The 22,389-nt window shown below is 50.4% G+C and overlaps 1 protein-coding gene across 1 annotated transcript in view; it reads left to right on the forward strand.

Moving 5' to 3' along the window:
* Positions 1-22,389, forward strand: part of LOC142256962 (uncharacterized) — a 165,693-nt gene that overhangs the window by 114,645 nt on the left and 28,659 nt on the right. Inside the window, exons 12-13 of the mRNA XM_075328986.1 lie at positions 2,710-2,859; positions 9,929-10,009. Coding sequence (XP_075185101.1) covers positions 2,710-2,859; positions 9,929-10,009 — 231 coding nt within the window. The remainder of the gene's footprint in view (positions 1-2,709; positions 2,860-9,928; positions 10,010-22,389) is intronic.

A 22,389-nucleotide genomic window follows, 5' to 3' on the forward strand; every position in this document is an offset into this window, starting at 1 on the left:
TTTTGCGCAGTTTCATCTGCGTCCACTACAATGGGACATTCTCCGCCAATGGGACGGGAAGTCGACGTCCCTAGACAGGAACGTCTCCATTTCTCAGGCAGCCAAGGACTCTCTTCAGTGGTGGCTTCTTCCCTCCTCACTGTCCATAGGAAAATCCTTCCTACCCCCATCCTGGGCGGTGGTCACAACGGACGCGAGTCTATCAGGGTGGGGAGCAGTTTTTCTCCACCACCGGGCTCAAGGTACGTGGACTCAGCAAGAGTCCACCCTTCAGATCAATGTTCTGGAAATCAGAGCAGTGTATCTTGCCCTACGAGCCTTCCAGCAGTGGCTAGAAGGCAAGCAGATCCGAATTCAGTCGGACAACTCCACAGCGGTGGCATACATCAACCACCAAGGAGGGACACGCAGTCGGCAAGCCTTCCAGGAAGTCCGGCGAATTCTGACGTGGGTGGAAGACACAGCATCCACCATATCCGCAGTTCACATCCCGGGCGTAGAAAACTGGGAAGCAGACTTCCTCAGTCGCCAGGGTATGGACGCAGGGGAATGGTCTCTTCACCCGGACGTGTTTCAGGAGATCTGTCGCCGCTGGGGGAGGCCGGACGTCGACCTAATGGCGTCCCGGCACAACAACAAGGTCCCGGCCTTCATGGCACGGTCTCACGATCTCAGAGCTCTAGCGGCGGACACCTTAGTCCAAGATTGGTCGCAGTTCCGGCTGCCTTATGTGTTCCCACCTCTGGCGCTGTTGCCCAGAGTGCTACGCAAGATCAGGTCCGACTGCCGCCGCGCCATCCTCGTCGCCCCAGACTGGCCAAGGAGGTCGTGGTACCCGGATCTGTGGCATCTCACGGTAGGACAACCGTGGGCAATACCAGACCGACCAGACTTGCTGTCTCAAGGGCCGTTTTTCCATCAGAATTCTGTGGCCCTGAGCCTGACTGTGTGGCCATTGAGTCCTGGATCCTAGCGTCTACAGGATTATCTCAAGAGGTCATTGCCACCATGAGACAGGCTAGGAAACTAACCTCTGCTAAGATCTACCACAGGACGTGGAAGATATTCTTAGCTTGGTGCTCTGCTCAGGGAGTTTCTCCCTGGCCATTTGCTTTGCCTACTTTTCTTTCCTTCCTGCAATCCGGGTTGGAAAAAGGTCTCTCGCTCGGCTCCCTTAAGGGACAAGTCTCTGCGCTATCTGTATTTTTTCAGAAGCGCCTAGCACGACTCCCTCAGGTACGCACGTTCCTGCAAGGGGTTTGTCATATCGTCCCTCCTTACAAGCGGCCGTTAGAGCCCTGGGATCTGAACAGGGTTCTAATTGCTCTCCAGAAGCCGCCTTTCGAGCCTTTGAGGGATGTTTCCCTTTCTCGCCTTTCACAGAAAGTGGCCTTTCTAGTAGCGGTCACATCTCTTCGGAGAGTGTCCGAGCTAGCAGCACTGTCATGCAAATCCCCCTTCCTGGTGTTTCACCAGGACAAGGTGGTTCTGCGCCCGATTCCGGAGTTTCTTCCTAAGGTGGTATCCCCCTTTCATCTCAATCAGGATATCTCCTTACCTTCTTTGTGTCCTCGTCCAGTTCATCAATGTGAAAAGGATTTGCATTTGTTGGATCTGGTGAGAGCACTCAGAATCTACATTTCCCGCACGGCTCCTCTGCGCCGTTCGGATGCACTCTTTGTCCTTGTCGCTGGCCAGCGTAAAGGATCGCAAGCTTCCAAATCCACCCTGGCTCGGTGGATCAAGGAACCAATTCTTGAAGCCTACCGTTCTGCGGGGCTTCCGGTTCCCTCAGGGCTGAAGGCCCATTCTACCAGAGCCGTGGGTGCGTCCTGGGCATTACGGCACCAGGCTACGGCTCAGCAAGTGTGCCAGGCGGCTACTTGGTCGAGTCTGCACACTTTTTCCAAGCATTATCAGGTGCATACCTATGCTTCGGCGGACGCCAGCCTAGGTAGACAAGTCCTTCAGGCGGCAATTGCCCACCTGTAAAGAAGGGCCGTTTTTATGGCCCTATCACGAGGTATTATTTTACCCACCCAGGGATTGCTTTTGGACATCCCAATTGTCTGGGTCTCCCAATAGAGCGACAAAGAAGAAGGGAATTTTGTTTACTTACCGTAAATTCCTTTTCTTCTAGCTCTAATTGGGAGACCCAGCACCCGCCCCTGTTTTTTTGTATACACATGTTGTTCATGTTGAATGGTTTCAGTTCTCCGATATTCCTTCGGATTGAATTTGTTTAAACCAGTTTATTGGCTTTCCTCCTTCTTGCTTTTGCACTAAAACTGAGGAGCCCGTGATCCCACGGGGGGTGTATAGGCAGTAGGGGAGGGGCCTTACACTTTTAAGTGTAATACTTTGTGTGGCCTCCGGAGGCAGTAGCTATACACCCAATTGTCTGGGTCTCCCAATTAGAGCTAGAAGAAAAGGAATTTACGGTAAGTAAACAAAATTCCCTTCTTTTGGTCCTTCTAAATTTCATGTTTTACGGATGGAGTGTGCCACTTTTGCCTTCTTCTAACGTTTGGATATTACATGGGGTCTCTTTATTTTTATAGCCATGTCTATAATTTTCTTCTTTGACCGTCTTGATCAAAAGCAGCCCAATATTAGGGTGGCTCGGGTTCAGGTAGCATGTGCATGGTGTTCTGCCGCATTAAGGGAACATATGCTTGTGTTAAGTGGTTGTTGCCTATCCTCCACCAGGTTTCCGAGGATGCAGCTGATCCAGCCAAAGATCCCAACAATCAAGGTGAGGATGAATTTGAAGAAGCTGAGATTGACAGACCGGAATTTGAAGAGAAAGGGGAAGTGGGGAAAAATGCAGTATATATGAAACCAGAGCCGAAAATGGTGGTAAGCTCCTGACCATGGCGTCCTATGTAAAGCTGTTGTCACGGTCGTCTCTCTGTTGTAGAGACTAGTGTCGGGCTGGGCCAGAGTCTCTTTGCTTTGCGACCCTGCACATTAAATGTACTCCTTTTCCTTTGCTTTCCAGCACGCTCTGTAGGTGTTTCCGGGTTGGGACCACTCCCAGTCCCTATATATACCCTCAGCACCCACCAGAGGGCGCTGGTTATTCTCATTCAGTTGGAAGCTTGGCCTGGAGGTGAAAGGAGCCCCCTCGGCTACTTGCTGTGCTGATTGTACGGTGTTGTGGAAGTTTCCCAGTTGTCTGTTTACTATGTTTTTTTCCCTGTGCTCCTTCATGTGTGATTGCCGTATGTATGCGTTTTGATTTTTTCCCTTCTCTGTATGTAGTTGTGGGGTTTGTGTTTACAGTCCCGACTCACCCCTTGGGTGGGGAGGGGAGTTACATCAGGGCTTGGACAGGGGTTAGGGTCACACTGGCGACTCAGACCTTGCTACCATCAAATATACCTCTGAGCTCAGGGACAGCGCAGGGCCCCTAGTCTGAGAGTTAGCTTAGGTGTCCCGATCCTGTCATCCGGTCCCTATGACAGCTGTCCATGCATGGAGCGTCCTCTTCAGTTTACGGAACCGAAGACACTATGACATCTTTTTGGAAATGTTTGCACTTTTCACTTGTGTATGATTTTGGAAAGAAAAAATGTGTACGAAAAAATACAGTGATCCTAAGGTTAACTGTACAGCAGCGGCGATTCCCTCAAATATACATTACTTCCATAAGCAATTATGTTCACAGCTGGAGCAGCACGATAATGTATGCACCGACAAGCATAGTGCCGCATGTGTGTATATATAACTATGTATTAATAGGAAATGTTCTTCTTTATCCTAAGAAGGTGAATTATCTCTATCTCATCACCCCAAATGGCTGAAACACCTGTGCCGAGAAATCAGGCCAACACTGTCCATCAATTTTCAGCTGTCATTATCACTATGCAAGAATATTTTGATGACTTTAACCCATTAGTACATAGAACATATAAGAGTTTGTGCACATTTGTACAAGGAATATCAAGAAATGCACAACATGGAGATGTAAGAAAATAGATCACAGAATTATTTCATAGGGGACAGAAGGATTTACTACAATAAACATCTAAGAAATTTAAAGGGAACCTGTCAGCAGAAATTTTGCCCTAAACCTAAAAGTTTCCCCCTCTGCAGCTCCTGGGCTGCATTCTAGCAAGGTTCCTATAGTGTTTGTGCCCCCTTTTAAACCAAATTAAATACTTTATAAAGTTGTACCTTTTGGTATGCAATTCTTGTAAATTATCCATGGGGGCGGGCTGTCTGGTGTCCGTTACTGTCCCTCCTGCCGATTTACGCCATCCCCCAACGCTCCATTTCATACATCAGGACGCCGCCCACTGCGCCCTAGGTCCCGCGCATGCGCCGTGCGACTGCGTACAGTGTGACCGCTGGTGACGTTAGCGCAGGCACGAGGTTATGGGCGGCGCTGTCATTGCATCAGCAAGTGCCCGCCCATAATCTCGTGACCGCACTTTCCCCTCTGCCTCCAGCGTTCTGCGCAAGCGCTGGCCAGATGACCCGACGTCACCTCCCGTAACCGGTAGTCTCCTGCTCCGCTCCTCACATCTATTTCCTGCTGCAGGGTAAGATGGGAAGGAGGTGACGTCGGGTCATCTGGCCAGCGCTTGCGCAGAACGCTGGAGGCAGAGGGGAAAGCGCGGCCACGAGATTATGGGCGGGCACTTGCTGATGCAATCACAAAGCCGCCCATAACCTCGTGCCTGCGACACATGTCACCAGCGGTCACTGTGCACACAGTGCACAGTCGCACAGCGCATGCGCGGGACCTAGGGCGCAGTGGGCCTGATGTATGAAATGGAGCATTGGGGGACGGCGTAAATCGGCAGGAGGGACAGTAACGGACACCAGACAGCCCGCCCCCATGAATAATTTACAAGAATTACATACCAAAACGTACATCTTTATAAAGTATTTATTTTGGTCTAAAAGGGGGCACAAACACTATAGGAACCTTGCTAGAATGCAGCCCACGAGCTGCAGAAGGGGAAACTTTTAGGTTTAAAGCTAAATTTCTGCTGACAGGTTCCCTTTAAAATATAAGCGTCCTGAAGAAGGACAACCTCTGCCCAAATGGCTTTTTATGGCACATTGAGGTCACAAGTGTGGGGTCCCCTTCTTCGTACCCTCTATGTGTTGCCTTCTGATTTGCCATTTTTGAGTTTCCCTTATACCTAAAATGACTGGATTTATTCAAAAAGGTTGACCATGTAATGCTATATTTCTATAGCTACCGTTCAAGGTGAAATGTTTCTGGAAACCTGCATTTGATATGAGACCAAACCTTTCAATGTGACACTTTGGAAACCAAATTTGGAAGCCATATCTACTGCTTCAGACATGGCAGCTTTATTCTTGAGTGAATCTAAGGCTGGATTCAAATGGCCTTATTTCACGGTCTGTAATTGGAGCACAATGCCCAGATTGACCAGAGGTCTCCCAACCCAAATTAGACAGTCTCCTAAGCATGTATAAATTTGTTGAATTTGGGTCAAAAGTCCTACATCCAGTCCCTGCATCTATGAGGTTGTTGAATTTGGGTCAGAGGTTCTGCACTATGTCCCTGGAGTACCATGGGCGGTCAAATTCAGAGAGAAAACTGTCAATCATTGAGTGTGACCGCCCACTGGACTCATTTTGAGTAGGACCACCCACTGGACTCATTGAGTAGCACTGCCCACTAGACTCATATTGAGTAGGACCACCCACTGGACTCATATTGAGTAGGACCACGCACTGGACTCTTATTGAGAAGGAAAACCCACTGGACTGTTTATTGAGAAGGACCACCTACTGGACGCATATTGAATAGGACTGCCCACTGGACTCATATTGAGTAGGATCGTCCTCTGGACTAATATTGAGTAGGACCGCCCATCGGACTCACATTGAGTAGGACCGCCCACTGGACTCATATTGAGTAGGACCGCCCACTGGACTCATATTCAGTAGGACCAACCATTAGACGCATAATGAGTAGGACTGCCCACTAGACTCATATTGAGTAGGACCGCCCACTGGACTCATATTGAGTAGGACCGCCTACTGGACTCACATTGAGTAGGTCCACCCATTAGTCTCATATTGAGTAGAACTGCCCACTAAATTCATATTGAGTAGAACCGTTCACTGGACTACATCGAGGTACCTACTTGAACCGTGATACTCAGCTGTGTGAGACCTGCCTAAACATTACAGAGTTTTTTGGTTTTCACACCACTGATATTTTTGACATATTGTTAGGATAAATATACTATTTCTGAGACCCAAATTATTAAATAAAACAATGGTGCTGAAACACTTCGGCTCCTGTTGACCATGTTTGGATTTTCTCATGAGACACCAAATTGTCCAAGAAACTAAAGATGACCTGACACGCTCAAAAAATTGAGTTAAATACCTTGTAAAAATCCCTGAGCTCCCCTGATTTTAATGCTCTTTTCTGCTTTGCACTGAATTACTGCAGTGCAGAGATATTCACATTTGCTTCTTCTGGAGCGCACTATGTGAAATCTCTGCTTGCAGTCCAGTTGGGCGTATCTTCAGAGTTTTCTCTGGAGGTGTTTGCTTTCACCTCTCACTCCCAGACATTTCCAATCACAGCTCGGCAACTGTTCAAGTAGTCTGTCAATCTCAGACACTGTCAAGATGTGCTTGGGTGGGAGGGGTGATATCACACGTTCCTAGAGAAGAGATGCCCCGTTGGACTGCAGAGCAGAGATTTCACATAGTGTGCTCCAGAAGAAACAAATGTGAATATCTCTGCAATGGAGCGACGCAGCACAAAACAGAGATGAGTATCGTTGTCGGAGGAGCTCAGGGATTTCTGCAATATATTTACCTCAATTTTTTGATTGTGTGAAATCTCCTGCAACAGTCACAGTTACACTGTGCAGAGAATTTTGCATTTGAAAATGCTTTGCTATATGTCTTATGCACTTGCTGACAGGTTACTTTCAGCACTAGGGTCCACACTGGTTTTGGAAGGTGCCTTCACAGATGCGCCTCATTCCTGGTGATTTCTCTGTGTTTCTGTGTGGTCTTGGCTCCTGTCTGGTGTAAGTGTTCTGATCTTGACTTCTGACCTCGGACCTCTTCCTGACCACGTCTCTGTCTTCTCCCTGAAACTTATATGTTACCTCCTGACTTCGGACCTCTTCCTGACCACGTCTCTGTCTACTTCTTGAACCTTATACATTATCTCCTGGCTTCGAACCGCTTCCTGACCACGTCTCTGTCTGCTCCCTGAACCTCATACGTTACCTCCTGTCTTCGGACCTCTACCTGACCACGTCTCTGTTTACTTCTTGAACCTTATACATTACCTCTTGCCTTCTGACCTCGGACATCTTCCTGACTACGTCTCTGTCTGCTCCCTGAACCCTATACGTTACCTCCCGGTTTCTGACCACGGATCTCTTCCTGACCACCTCTTTGTCTTCTCCCTGTACCTTATGCGTTATATCCCAGCTTCTGACCTCGGACCTCCTCCTGACCACATCTCTATCTGCTCTCTGAATGTTATACGTTACCTCTTGGCTAATGTTCCCGGCTTGTCTGACTACCCTTGTATTCATACTGCTCGTAGTGTCCGGCATCACAGCTACACTAAACTTATAACCATCTCTGGTGAATAGGACTAAGCCACGATAGCAGACAGATCCTACTGAACAGAAAAGCTCCTTTTCTGGGGGTAAAAAGGCTTTTTTATTTTTCCAAGATAAAATCCTATTTGTCTGATCCATGTTTCCTTCAAGAATTGTCTGAGAGATGCTGTAAGTTGTCAGCCGACTCACGTAGTTTCTATGAGATCTGTCGGTTTACGTGTCGTGCCATGCTGTCCTTGTATACTATTGTATACTGACTGTACACATAGAGCAATAGCAGTTACTATGTCAAATACAGCGACTATTCAAGTCACATCTGTCAGCGGGCAGACATGTAATAGGCCACTGCGTCACATTGCTCCTTTCTGATATCGCCATTTAAATCGTTGGTTCCTAGAGGAAAAAGATAAGAGAAAATCTGGAGCTACAGGGATTAGCTGTGTGTTTGTTCTGGCATTGACGTGTTTTTGTGCGTAGATGTTCCAGAGCTCAGATATGAGCCTGCACCTGCAGAGTCGCATGAATCTATTAATGTCTAATTTTTCTCCCAATTTCCTGTCTCCTCGAAATAAGAGGAGCGTTATGTGACGTCTGCTGCGCTCCGTCCTTAAACTTGCAGTAGAAAAGTTTCCAGAATGAAATGAATCCTTTATGGAGGTTTGTGTCACCCTGTCCTGAGGAAGGACTTTCTTCTCGGCTATTACAGCTCGGGCTACGTTCGCGCATTGCAAACCTGAGTTGTATTTTGCTGCTATTATTTTTCAATATTGCAGTAAATCCTGAGTGTATTCACTGCAATTGTGAAAAATTGAGCAAAAATTATCAGTTTTTACTGCAACGTGAGGGTAGTGCAGGATACTAAGGAGCGCAATCAAACTTTTCTTAACAAGAACCTATCATGTTGTACACACAGCCCGATCTGTGGACAGCATGGTATAGAAAAGGAGAAGACGAGCAGAATAATATATAGGATTCTTGAACAAGATTCAGTATAACTTGTATTTTACTTATTTAAATCTATAGTGTTTATATGTATAGGAGTCCGGCGGGCGGTCCTGCTGAATAAGAGTCCAGCGGGCGGTTCTCCTCAATGCGAGTCCGGCGGGCGGTTCTCCTCAATGCAAGTCCGGCGGGCGGTCCTGCTCAATGCGAGTGTGGCGGGCGGTCCTGCTCAATGCGAGTCCGGCGGGCGGTCCTGCTCAATGCGAGTCCGGCGGGCGGTCCTGCTCAATGCGAGTCCGGCGGGCAGTCCTGCTCAATGCGAGTCCGGCGGGCGGTCCTGCTCAATGCGAGTCCGGCGGGCGGTCCTGCTCAATGCGAGTCCAGCGGGCGGTCCTGCTCAATGCGAGTCCGGCGGGCGGTCCTGCTCAATGCGAGTCCGGCGGGCGGTCCTGCTCAATGCGAGTCCGGCGGGCAGTCCTGCTCAATGCGAGTCCGGCGGGCAGTCCTGCTCAATGCGAGTCCAGTGGGTGGTCCTGCTCAATGCGAGTCCGGCGGGCGGTCCTGCTCAATGCGAGTCTGGCGGGCAGTCCTGCTCAATGCGAGTCCAGCAGGCAATCCTTCTCAATGCGAGTCCGGCGGGCAATCCTGCTCAATGCGAGTCCGGCGGGCAGTCCTACTCAGTGATTGACAGTTATCTCTGAATTTGACTGTCCACTTGACTCCCAGGGATTTCACTAAATAAAAATGCAAGTTTTACTGATGCATCTTCCTCAAAAATGCACATAAATGTGATCAGCTCCTCCTGCTCTATAACATACCGCCTCCTGGTCACATATCGTATTCAATATGACTGGTTTCTTTAACGTCAGCACATCAGACGTTGGGTGGGCTCGAGTGCTGGTCATTGGGGCACAGATTTGTCAGATTTGTCATATTTTTAAACTATCTCACTAACGTTTGAAGAGCTTCTGTCACTCAGGAAGATCGTGCTGCAGCTTTCAGCAAATGTATCTCACCTCAGTGCTGGATTCACAGACACACTGCTCAGCACTACTAAGTACTTCTGTCTGCGCTACAGAGAGCGCAAGAATCACTATATCTGGGTCACAGCAGTTAGTGTCCACCTACTAGCTCAGAGACAACTGAAAATTAGAGCCTGAAGAGGGACAAACTGTTGAAAAACGCAACATACAAGTCTTATAATGGCCAGAAATAGTGTAATTTCCCATGTACACTCAACAGGTTTAGATGAGGCATTGCCATGACTAGGACTAGTCCGGCGTGTTTTTATGTATGTCCTTTCTGATACTATTTCTGTATTCCCTCCATATATACCATGATCTGTTATAGTTTTTTTAATAATCCACTGGATTTTTAATCCTATATTTTTTATTTAGTTCTTACAGGCAGCTGACGCTAAAGTGAGATCTAGAGAAGAACCGGAAGAGCCGTACCAGGACGACCAGGAGCATGACCTTGTAAGAAAACATTCTATGTCTAATGGGCTCGGGGTTGGAAGTGAATCTCCTGGTATTTTGCAGTTGACTGGAGATTTTTCGTAAAAAGACCTACAATTCGTTCTTATCTACCCAATCAGGTTCAAGTTATCATTTTTTTTTACCCTTTAGGAAACAAAAGCTGCATTCTGATTGGTTGCAACTAGTTTAGATTCCTTTGTGGTGCGGTGATTCTCATTTCCACCAGGATCGCCTTTATTCTCTTCCTTTTTACATGACATTCAGTTTGTGCCCACAAATTCTATAACGGTGTCACTTGTTATGGGATGTCATATTCCTTCTTTTATGTAAATACATGTAAATTAACCTGTAAGTGCACTGAGGGGTGTGTCAATGCACCGAGCACATAGACACGCCCCCATGCACTTCCAGGCTTATTTGCATGTGTCTTCAAAGCTTGATCTCTCAGCACTGACACATTGGATTACTATGAGACAGGTATCATTTTTATTGTCATACTAATTGTCTCTCCAGGAAAGGAGACAAACTCTAGCGCCACCTATTGGAAGTAGCAATCCTAAAAGTCAAAAGTGGCCTTTTAACAAGCCTTTTCATATGACCTAGGATTTATGCCAGATCAGAATCCCAATTTGCAGACACGGTGTTTCGGGGTGAATGCCCCTCGTCAGTGCAAAGTGTGGGTAACTGATCTGGCATATGAGAAGCTATGTGGGGATCACGGGGGAAGACTATTCTCCTTACGGAGACCTGACAAACCAGTCTGGCTGTCAGTGGTGAGGGGACTTATAGCTGCAATGCCCCTCTGGGAATTATTCAAATAGTCTCTCTAGGAAAGGAGACATATTAGGACCTATATAGCTGAACCACTAGTTTCTGTAGTAAAATAGTCCCTTTTCAAAATGGCTATATAGATTTATTTTTGCAACTAGTAACTTACACAGTCACACTGCAGGGACTCCGACTTACTCACTGCGACAACCGGGTCATATCCTCCCCTGCAGCCCTCCGGTCTTCAATGTGTGCTGCTGCCTCCTTCCCCTGCCAGGGCATGTGCACACAGCCCAGGTCTCCCGGGAGTATGCTTAGGATGTGCGCGCAGATTGGTCCTCCTTTTTAAAAGGCCGGCACACTATTTTCATGAAATGCCTCTCAGCCTATGGCTAACAAGCACTATGTATTTAAGGCACCCTCCCATTAGGGGAGGTGCCTGCGCAACGACTTTAGTTAGTCAGACTTCAGTCTGCAAGCTAGTTGTCAGATTCCCATGTTCTTGTTCCGTTATCCCTGTGTCAGTCACCTGTACCTGCCTTCCCATACCTGTCTGTCACTGCCTTCCCATACCTGTCTGTCACTGCCTTCCCATACCTGTCTGTCACTGCCTTCCCATACCTGTCTGTCACTGCCTTCGCATACCTGTCTGTTACTGCCTTCCCATACCTGTCTGTCTCTACCGTGCCCACCATTCCTGTCCATACCCGCCTGTCCAGCCTGTCTTAATCATCCCTCTTGTACCTGAGTCTGTCACATGTCTTGGGGGTCAGCTGCTACAGTCCAAGTCACTGCCCTGGCAGTGGTGCCTGGCGTCCGCCTTGTGGTGGGCGCTTAGTTAAGCACCTCCCACTAACTGGTAAGCCCGGGTCCCCCTGTAGTCCAGTGGGTCCACTAACCCCACTCACTGCCTGCTACACCGGCCGCGTTACACACACGCCTAAGAACACACTTTGTTTTTTGGCTTAAATTATATAAACTTATGCTCCAAATAACCTGCACAGCCGTAAAATTAACATCAGCCGGACAGGTGAGAAATGTATGACCGGGACCCCCATCAGCGAGGAGAATGGTGGTCACCTATTGGAACAGAACAGTGGTCACACATTGCCATTACTGCTCTTCTCCATATCTATGAAGATAAGCAAGCACTTGATCCGATATTTAAGAGAAGAGGACATTAAGAAATCCCCCAAAGATAATGTTATATGTGTCCTAGGATTTCCGTAAATTCTAATTGGTGACCATATAGAAGATATAACTCTGTTTGGTCACAGCTTGTCCATGTCGGATCAGTGGGGGTCCAAACCGATGAGCCGGTATTTCCGCCAACAGCTGCCGGATGTAAACACGTGGCAAAGAGCAGCAACTTTGGCTGTGTAGCTGCACAACGGCTCCTATTCTTTTGATTGGGGCTGTTCCGCAGTCCTCGGCAGCAGCTGCTACACATTCAAAGGAGCGGCAAAGCACAGTTTCATCCAATAACAGCTAATTGTTGGTGATACCGGGTGTCGGACGTTGAACAATTCCTAATCCAACAAACAGGTTATTAGTTTGTTGTCACCGGACAACCCCTGTTCGGATGTAGTTGGGTTTCATCTGCGGACCCTCAAAAAAGCCCAATACACTCGCAGGTGTGGCTGCAAGGGAAATTTTTGTTACACCGTAACGTGGCGTTCGTGGGCGGGAAATATCTCCGATTTCTTCACTATAGCGGATGGAGTATGGGTCTATAAATTATGTATATCCTGTAATAAAGGTGAGCGGTAAGTATAGGAATAATTGCCTGTTATACACTATCCTATATGGTGATGCCTCCAGATAATGATGTGGTTCCCTTTATCTTCTAACATGACAGCTCAGAGTCTCAAACACGTGAAGTGTTCAGTGACCCAGGTCAGTCCCACGTTTTCTCTCTACTAAACGATCAATGAAATGCAAACCAAAAATGGCTACAATGGCAATAATCATATCACATAAATCGGTTTTGATTGACCAGATGAAGAACGAACAAAATAATCATTTCCTATTAATGAAACTGATTTTTATAAATTTGTGGAAAATAATTCTAATTGCTCTAATTAAAGGTCTGTACAGGATGGGAAAAACATGGCCACCCTTGGCACCAGAGGGGTTGATATGTTCTTCTTAAAAAAAAGAAGTCCTGTGCAAATGTGGCTTTCTTCGGCGCTCCATTGGGAGACCCAGACGATTGGGTGTATAGCTACTGCCTCCGGAGGCCACACAAAGTATTACACTAAAAAGTGTAAGGCCCCTCCCCTTCTGCATATACACCCCCCGTGGGATCACGGGCTCCCCAGTTTTATGCTTTGTGCGAAGGAGGTCAGACATCCACGCATAGCTCCACTGTTTAGTCAGCAGCAGCTGCTGACTATGTCGGATGGAAGAAAAGAGGGCCCATACTAGGGCCCCCAGCATGCTCCCTTCTCACCCCACTTTTGTCGGCGGTGTTTGTTAAGGTGGAGGTACCCATTGCGGGTACGAAGGCTGGAGCCCACATGCTGCTTTCCTTCCCCATCCCCCTGAGGGCTCTGGGTGAAGTGGGATCTTACCGGCCTCCAGGCTCTGAGGCCGGGCTCCATCCACAGACCCGGAGATCCTGCTGGAATGGAGCTGAGTATCGTCAGGGACAAGGCCCTGCAACGTTAAGGTACTCTGTGTCCCCGTACAGACCACGCACACACACACCAGCATGCTGGGTGTGTTAGTGCGCCGGGGACAACAGCGCTGCGCGCTGGGGCTATACTCACTGCAGCTTAGCTGAGTGAGTTAATGTGTGGGAAACTGCCGCGCCGGCCGCTGCTAGAAGCTGCGGCGCGGATGAGACTTGTGGTGCGCTGGGGACTTCCGCGCTGACCGTGCTTTTACGACGGCAGCGCTTATAAATCGAGTCCCCGGCTTTTGCGGCCTAGTTTCGTTTCCTTCCCGCCCCCGGGCCTGCCAGTCAGGGAAGGGGCGGGACGCTGTACAATGGTCAGCACCGAGGGCTGGAGTCTTATTTACATACTCCAGCCCCCTCACTGGGCACAGTGGGACGCCAGTTTCCCGCTCGTTGTCTGGGGCATGCCCACGGCCCGCCCCTCTTCACAGGACGCCGGCAGCCATTCCTGCATGCAGTCTAAGCTGGAGAACGGACACAGGCTCTGGGAGACCCGGTCAAGGGATTCTGGCGACCACACACCCGCTTAAGCGGGCGGTAAGCAGCACCTTGGTGCTGACCCCACTAGTGCCACAGTGTTTTGTGTACTTTATGCTTGTACCTATATTTGCACTGTACGGTCGCTTCTTGGCTAGATACCCCTGGATTGCTCTGAGGAGACAACAGCATGTCGTCCGCAGAAAAGCAAGGGTGCCAAGGCACAGGCTTTCTATGCTGTCTGTACCGCATGTGAGGCTGTTTTACCGGCAGGTTCCACTAACCCCCATTGGGTAGAGTCTCTGCTAGTGGTGGCCCAGAGAGAGCCACCTGTGAAACTGTCCAGAGGACAGAGTTTGCAGTTTTTTGCGGATAAAATGTCTGGGACTATGACCAAGATTCTAGAAACTTGCAGTCCAGGCCGGTGACTCAGACAATGGGCACTGTTGAACAATGCCCCCCGGTCTCCCTCAGTTGGAACTAATACGTGCTCCAAGGGGGTCCCATACATCCCAGGCTGAAGGCTCTGCACGGACGACAGTCCCAGTCAGCCTAAGCGAGCTCGCTGGGAGAGACCCTCGACTTCACACACTAGTCAGGGTCTCAGCGAGAGGATTCTCTGTATGATGAGGCAGAGGTAGCTGATCAGGATTCTGATCCTGAGACCGCTTTCAATCTGGATGCTCCTAATAGTGACGCCATGGTGAACGATCTCATAGCGTCCATCAATAGACTGGTGGATATTTCTCCCTCAGCCCCTCCAGTGGAGGAGTCAGCTTCGCAGCAGGAGAAATTCCATTTCAGGTATCCCAAGCGTAAATTCAGTACTTTTTTGGGCCACTCTGACTTCAGAGAAGCAGTCCAGAAACACCACGCTTATCCAGACAAGCGTTTCTCCACACGTCTTAAGGACACACGTTATCCCTTTCCCCCTGACGTGGTCAAGCGCTGGACCCAGTGTCCAAAGGTGGATCCCCCAATCTCCAGGCTTGCGGCTAGATCCATAGTTGCAGTGGAAGATGGGACTTCACTTAAAGATGCCATTGTCAGACAGATGGACCTCTGGTTGAAATCTGTCTATGAAGCTATCGGCGTGTCGTTTGCTCCGGCATTCGCAGCCGTATGGGCGCTCCAAGCTATTTCAGCTGGTCTTGCGCAGGTGGACACTGTCACACGTATATCTGTGCCGCAGATGGCGTCCTTAACATCGCATATGTTTGCATTGCGACTTACGCTATTAATGCTGTCCTGGACTCTACGAGCCGTACGTCAGTGGCGTCCGCCAACTCCGTGGTTTTTACGCAGAGCCTTGTGGTTAAGGGAATGGAAGGCAGATTCTACTTCCAAAAAGTGTTTAACCAGTTTGCCATTATCTAGTGTCAGACTGTTTGGTGAGCGATTGGATGAAATCATTAAACAGTCCAAGGGTAAGGATTCTTCCTTACACCAGCCCAGATCAAACAAAACCCAACAGAGGAAAGGACAGTCGAGGTTTCGATCCTTTCCAGGCTCGGGCAGGTCCCAGTTTTCCTCGTCCATAAGGACTCAAAAGGCTCAGAGGGGCTCAGATTCCTGGCGGGCTCAATCACGCCCAAAGAAGGCAGCCGGAGGAACCGCTACCAAGGCGGTTTCCTCATGACTTTCAGCCCTCTCTCTCTCCGCATCCGCGGTCGGTGGCAGACTCTCCCGCTTTGGCGACATTTAGCTGCCACAGGTCAAAAACCGGTGGGTGAGAGACATTTTGTCTCACGTGTACAGGATAGAGTTCTGTTCTCGTCCTCCGGCTCGATTCTTCAGAACTTCCCCATCTCCCGACCGAGCCGATGCTCTTCTGCAGGCAGAAGGAGTGGTAATCCCTGTTCCTCTGCAGGAACAAGGTCACGGTTTTTACTCCAATCTGGTTGTGGTGCCAAAAAAGGATGGCTCTTTCCGTTCCGTTCTGGACCTATAACTGCTCAACACATGAAAACCAGGCGGTTCCGGATGGAATCCCTCCGCTCCGTCATTGCCTCAATGTCTCAAGGAGATTTCCTAGCATCAATAGACATCAGGATGCTTATCTCCACGTGCCGATTGCTCCAGAGCACCAGTGTTTGCTACGATTCGTTATAGAAGACGAGCATCTTCAGTTCGTAGCCCTGCCCTTCGGTCTGGCGACAGCCCCACGGGTTTTCACCAAGGTCATGGCAGCAGTGGTAGCAGTCCTGCACTCTCAGGGTCACTCTGTGATCCCTTACTTGGACGATCTACTTGTCAAGGCACCCTCTCAAGAGGCATGCCAACACAGCCTGAACGTTGCGCTGGAGACTCTCCAGAGTTTCGGGTGCATCATCAACTTTTCAAAGTTAATTCTGACCCCGACCCAATCGCTGAGATATCTTGGCATGGAGTTTCATACTCTCTCAGCGATAGTGAAGCTTCCGCTGGACAAACAGCGTTCACTACAGACGGGGGTGCAGTCTCTCCTTCAAGGCCAGTCACACCCCTTAAGACGCCTCATGCACTTCTTAGCGAAGATGGTAGCAGCAATGGAGGCAGTCCCTTTCGCGCAGTTTCATCTGCGTCCACTGCAATGGGACATTCTCCGCCAATGGGATGGGAAGTCGACGTCCCTAGACAGGAACGTCTCCCTTTCTCAGACGGTCAAGGACTCTCTTCAGTGGTGGCTTCTTCCCACCTCATTGTCAAAAGGAAAGTCCTTCCTACCCCCATCCTGGGCGGTGGTCACGACAGACGCGAGTCTGTCAGGGTGGGGAGCAGTCTTTCTCCACCACAGGGCTCAGGGTACGTGGACTCAGCAAGAGTCCACCCTTCAGATCAATGTTCTGGAAATCTGGGCAGTGTATCTTGCCCTGCAACCCTTCCAGCAGTGGCTGGAAGGCAAACAGATCCGAATTCAGTCGGACAACTCCACAGCGGTGGCATACATCAACCACCAAGGCGGAACACGCAGTCGGCAAGACTCCCAGGCAGTCCGGCGGATTCTGATGTGGGTGGAAGACAGAGCATCCACCATATCCGCAGTTCACATCCCGGGCGTAGAAAACTGGGAAGCAGACTTCTTCAGTCGCCAGGGTATGGACGCAGGGGAATGGTCTCTGCACCCGGACGTGTTTCAGGAAATCTGTAGCCGCTGGGGGATGCCGGACGTCGACCTAATGGCGTCTCGGCACAACAACAAGGTCCCGATTTTCATGGCGCAGTCTCACGATCAAAGAGCTCTGGCGGCAGGCGCCTTAGTTCAGGATGGATCGCAGTTCCAGCTACCCTATGTGTTTCCCCCTCTGGCACTGTTGCCCAGAGTGCTACGCAAGATCAGCTCCGATTGCCGCCGCGCCATCCTCGTCGCCCCAGACTGGCCGAGGAGGTCGTGGTACCCGGATCTGTGGCATCTCACGGTCGGCCAACCGTGGGCACTACCAGACCGGCCAGACTTACTGTCCCAAGGGCCGTTTTTTCTGTCTGCATTTTACGGCCCTGAACCTGACTGTGTGGCCATTGAGTCCTGGATCCTAGCGTCTTCAGGATTATCTCAAGACGTCATTGCCACCATGAGACGGGCTAGGAAGCCGACGTCTGCCAAGATCTACCACAGGATGTGGAAGATATTCTTATCTTAGTGCTCTGCTCAGGGAGTGTCTCCCTGGCCATTTGCATTGCCTACTTTTCTTTCCTTCCTGCTCTGGTTTGGAAAAAGGTTTGTCGCTCGGCTCCCTTAAAGGACAAGTCCCAGCGCTGTCTGTATTCTTTCAGAAGCGCCTAGCACGACTTCCTCAGGTACGCACGTTCCTGCAGGGGGTTTGTCACATTGTCCCTCCGTACAAGAGGCCGTTAGACCCATGGGATCTGAACAGGGTACTAATTGCTCTCCAGAAGCCGTCCTTCGAGCCTCTGAGGGATGTTTCACTTTCTCGACTTTCACAGAAAGTGGCCTTTCTGGTAGCGGTCACATCTCTTCGGAGAGTGTCCGAACTAGCAGCGCGGTCAGCCAAAGCTCCCTTCCTGGTGTTTCACCAAGACAAGGTAGTGCTGCGCCTGATTCCGGAGTTTCTCCCTAAGGTGGTATCCCCCTTTCTTCTCAATCAGGATATCTCCTTACCTTCCTTTTGTCCTCATCCAGTTCATCGATATGAAATGGATTTGCATTTGTTGGATCTGGTGAGAGCACTCAGAATCTACATTTCCCGCACGGCGCCCCTGCGCCGCTCGGATGCACTCTTTGTACTTGACTCTGGTCAGCGTAAAGGGTCGCAGGCTTCCAAATCCACCCTGGCTCGATGGATCAAGGAACCAATTCTTGAAGCCTACCGTTCGGCTGGGCTTCCGGTTCCATCAGGGCTGAAGGCCCATTCTACCAGAGCCGTGGGTGCGTCCTGGGCATTACGGCACCAGGCTACGGCTCAGCAGGTGTGCCAGGCAGCTACCTGGTCGAGTCTGCACACTTTCCCAAGCATTATCAGGTGCATACCTACGCTTAGGCGGATGCCAGCCTAGGTAGAAGAGTCCTGCAGGCGGCGGTTGCCTCCATGTAGGGAAGGGCTGTTTTACGGCCCTAACTTGAGGTATTAATTTACCCACCCAGGGACTGCTTTTGGACGTCCCAATCGTCTGGGTCTCCCAATGGAGCGCCGAAGAAGAAGGGAATTTTGTTACTTACCGTAAATTCCTTTTCTTCTAGCTCCAATTGGGAGACCCAGCACCCGCCCTGTTTCCTTCGGGATTTTTGGTTTTTTCGGGTACACATGTTGTTCATGTTGAATGGTTTCAGTTCTCCGATGTTCCTTCGGATTGAATTTGTTTAACCAGTTATTGGCTTTCCTCCTTCTTGCTTTTGCACTAAAACTGAGGAGCCCGTGATCCCACGGGGGGTGTATATGCAGAAGGGGCGGGGCCTTACACTTTTTAGTGTAATACTTTGTGTGGCCTCCGGAGGCAGTAGCTATACACCCAATCGTCTGGGTCTCCCAATTGGAGCTAGAAGAAAAGGAATTTACGGTAAGTAACAAAATTCCCTTCTTTAGCAATCCACATTTGAATTATTTTCTGTATTTTTCTGTTGCTCATTTTTTTTTTGTACTAACCTACCAAATATACGGTGTCACAAACCACCGGGGGGGTCACTCAGAAATCCCCCGCGCTGGCTACCAGTACGTCACAATCGGGGGGTAACAAGTGGGGGTCACCCCTCCTTTATACCTCCCGACCGACAGACAGAGCACGTGACGCGCTCTCTAGCGCCCCTCTTATAGTCAGGCCAATTATGGAATTGCCCGACAATAAGCAAGGAGGCCGCTATACTACTTATGCCGATTATTGAAGGGTCCCCGGTGAGAGTAAGGTATATATTCCCCCGACCTCCGCGGGCGGAATATATAAAATCTCCCCGAATCTCACTGGCCTCCCCACAATAATCCTTGGCACAATTCGCTGCCACCAACCGATTTACGGTAACTATTAGCCGAACACACAGACGTGGGATTCAAGATCGAGATAACAGAACAGCCCAAGATTAATTATATAATTTAATCAGCCTAAAGCACACTAGAAACTACAATATATACAATAGGGAATCTACAGAATATACATATGTCAGAGTACAGTTACAGATAAAGCATGTTTTACAAACAGGTATGCAATTCAATCAGTTACCTTGTGCGTCTGGCCACAGGGGGGCGCTGTAGACCAGGTTTCCAGGAACTCCCACAGATGTTTCCTACACGTGACCCCCAGCGAAAGAACACTGGAAAATGGCCGAAGTAGGGTTATCAACCTGGGCAAATCCAGGTCCCCTCCTACCTTAGTGACCTCAGAGGGAGCACTGCTCCACCCCTGGCTTGAGTTATGGACAATCCACAACATGGAATATGGGCCATAACTTTGCCTGGGAGCGTCGTAGGCGGACGCCAATGCTCTCATTGTGACAGTTATGAATTTAGCTACAGAACGAGGGGACTCATGACCTGTCTGCCAGTTCCCCATTGGCTGATATCACGCCTGGGGCATTTCCCAATGTCCTGCTCCCATAAAAAGGGTGTGCCGGCATCGTCCGCATGCGGAGACACCATTTTTATGGTTGCCATATTTATCGGAAATATGGCTTGCGAGATATGAACCATTTTTTACTGGAGTCGTTCTGTCTGGCTAGTTCCATAGCCTTGCTAATTAGCTAGCAGCTCCTACCACAGGGTCACGGCAGGGAGTCATCCTGTGTCCATTGTTCCCACATCATCTCATCTCCATATCACAGGAGATGGCCATGGAGGTGTAACACCTTCACAGATGCTGGACATTGAGAACAAGAAGGGAGGGGGCACTGCCAGGGAGTGATGAGCGATTATGACTGGAAGTCATAATTCATCTTCATATCCCGGGATTTGCCTCACACCTCCCCCCTTTTGAGGGCGCTAGGGGGCAGCACACTCCGGTGTTCCCCCGTGCGCCCGTCCGCGACCTCTCCTTGTCGGGACAGCCCGTCTGCGTTACCGTGGTCACGGCCCCTTTTGTGGCGAATGGTGAAGTTGTATTGCTGGAGTGCAAGGCTCCATCGCAACAATCGCCCATTCGTCCCAGAGACGGTGTGCAACCAGCTGAGGGGATTGTGGTCCGTCTCCACGATGAAGTGGCGCCCGTATAGATAGGGTTGCAGACGCTGCAGGGCCCACACTATGGCCAGGCACTCCTTCTCCATCGTGGAATAGGCCACTTCCCTTGGTAACAGCTTCCTGCTCAGGTACAAGACTGGGTGCTCTTGGCTCGCAGAGTCCACCTGGCTGAGCACCGCACCGAGGCCGAAGTCACTGGCGTCGGTCTGTACTACAAACGGCCGCGTGAAGTCGGCTGCCTGTAGCACGGGCGGGCTGGACAGGGCGTCCTTTAGGGCCCGGAAGGCTGTCTCGCAGTCCATTGTCCAATCGACTGCAGAGGGCAGCTTCTTCTTGGTGAGGTCCGTCAAGGGCTTTGCCAGGCTACTATAGCGTGGAACAAACCTCCTATAGTACCCAGCGGTCCCCAAGAAGGACATCACCTGCTTCTTGGTCCTGGGGGTGGGCCAGGATGCGATGGCCTCCACTTTCTCAGGCTCGGGCTTCAGTGTTCTCCCACCTACCCGGTGACCGAGGTACTGGACCTCGCTCATGGCCAGCTGACACTTTCCCGGCTTGATGGTCAAACCTGCCTGGTGGATCCGCCTGAGCACCTGTGCTAGATGCTCTAGGTGGTCCTCCCAGGTGGGACTGAAGACGGCAATGTCATCCAGGTACGCGGCCGCGTACCCTTCAAGTCCCTTGAGCAGGGTGTTGACCATCCGCTGGAAAGTGGCAGGGGCATTCCTCATCCCGAATGGCATCACCGTGGACTCGTACAGTCCAAATGGGGTAATAAAGGCAGAGCGTTCCCTGGCCTTGCGAGTCAGGGGGATCTGCCAATATCCCCGGCTCAGATCCATGATGGTCAGGTACTGAGCCCCGGCCAACTGATCGAGCAGGTCATCGATGCGTGGCATTGGGTACGCATCGGCGACCGTGACAGCATTGAGCCCCCTGTAGTCCACGCAGAACCGAGTGGTTCGGTCCTTCTTAGGGACGAGGACTACAGGCGAGGCCCAAGCGCTGTTGGATGCCTGGATCACCCCCAGCTTCAGCATCTCGTCAATCTCCTGGCGCATGTGTTGCTGCACCTCCAGGGAGACCCGATATGCTGAACGCCGGATCGGGGGATGATCCCCAGTGTCCACGTGATGGACAGCCAAGTCAGTCCTTCCGGGCTGGTTGGTAAACAACCCCCGGAAGGGGAGGAGGGTGGCCCACAGCTGGGACCGTTGGTCCTCCAAGAGCTGGTGGCCAACCTCCACATCCTCAATGGATCCGCCTGCCCTAACCTGGGCTAGCATATCCAAGAGGGTTTCCGCTTCTCCCTCCTCGGGCAGGTTGCATACAGGGAGTGCACATGCCTCCCGCTCGTGATGTGCCTTCATCATGTTCACATGGAAGGGCTTCCGCCTTCCACGGGCAGGGTCCAGGGTGACCAGGTACGTCACAGGGTTGAGCTGCTGGTACACGAGGTATGGGCCTTCCCAGGCTGCCTGAAGCTTGTCCTGTGGTACGGGGACCAGTACCCACACCTTTTGACCCACTTGGTAGGTCCTCTCACAAGCGTTCTGGTCGTACCAACGCTTCTGATCGGCCTGGGCTTGAGCCATATTGTCGTGTACCAGTTGCGTCAAGGCCTGCATTTTGTCCCGGAAGCGCATGACATACTCGATAACCGACACTCCAGGGGTGGCCAAATCCCCTTCCCAAGCCTCTTTCACCAGAGCCAGGGGGCCCCGCACACGTCGCCCGTACAGGAGCTCAAACGGTGAGAATCCTGTTGAGGCCTGTGGAACCTCCCGGTAAGCAAATAACAGGTGTGGGAGATACCGCTCCCAGTCACGCCCATGGGAGTCGACCAACATCTT

Source organism: Anomaloglossus baeobatrachus, chromosome 11 (genome assembly GCF_048569485.1).
Source record: "Anomaloglossus baeobatrachus isolate aAnoBae1 chromosome 11, aAnoBae1.hap1, whole genome shotgun sequence".
In the NCBI taxonomy this organism is placed as follows: Eukaryota; Metazoa; Chordata; class Amphibia; order Anura; family Aromobatidae; genus Anomaloglossus; species Anomaloglossus baeobatrachus.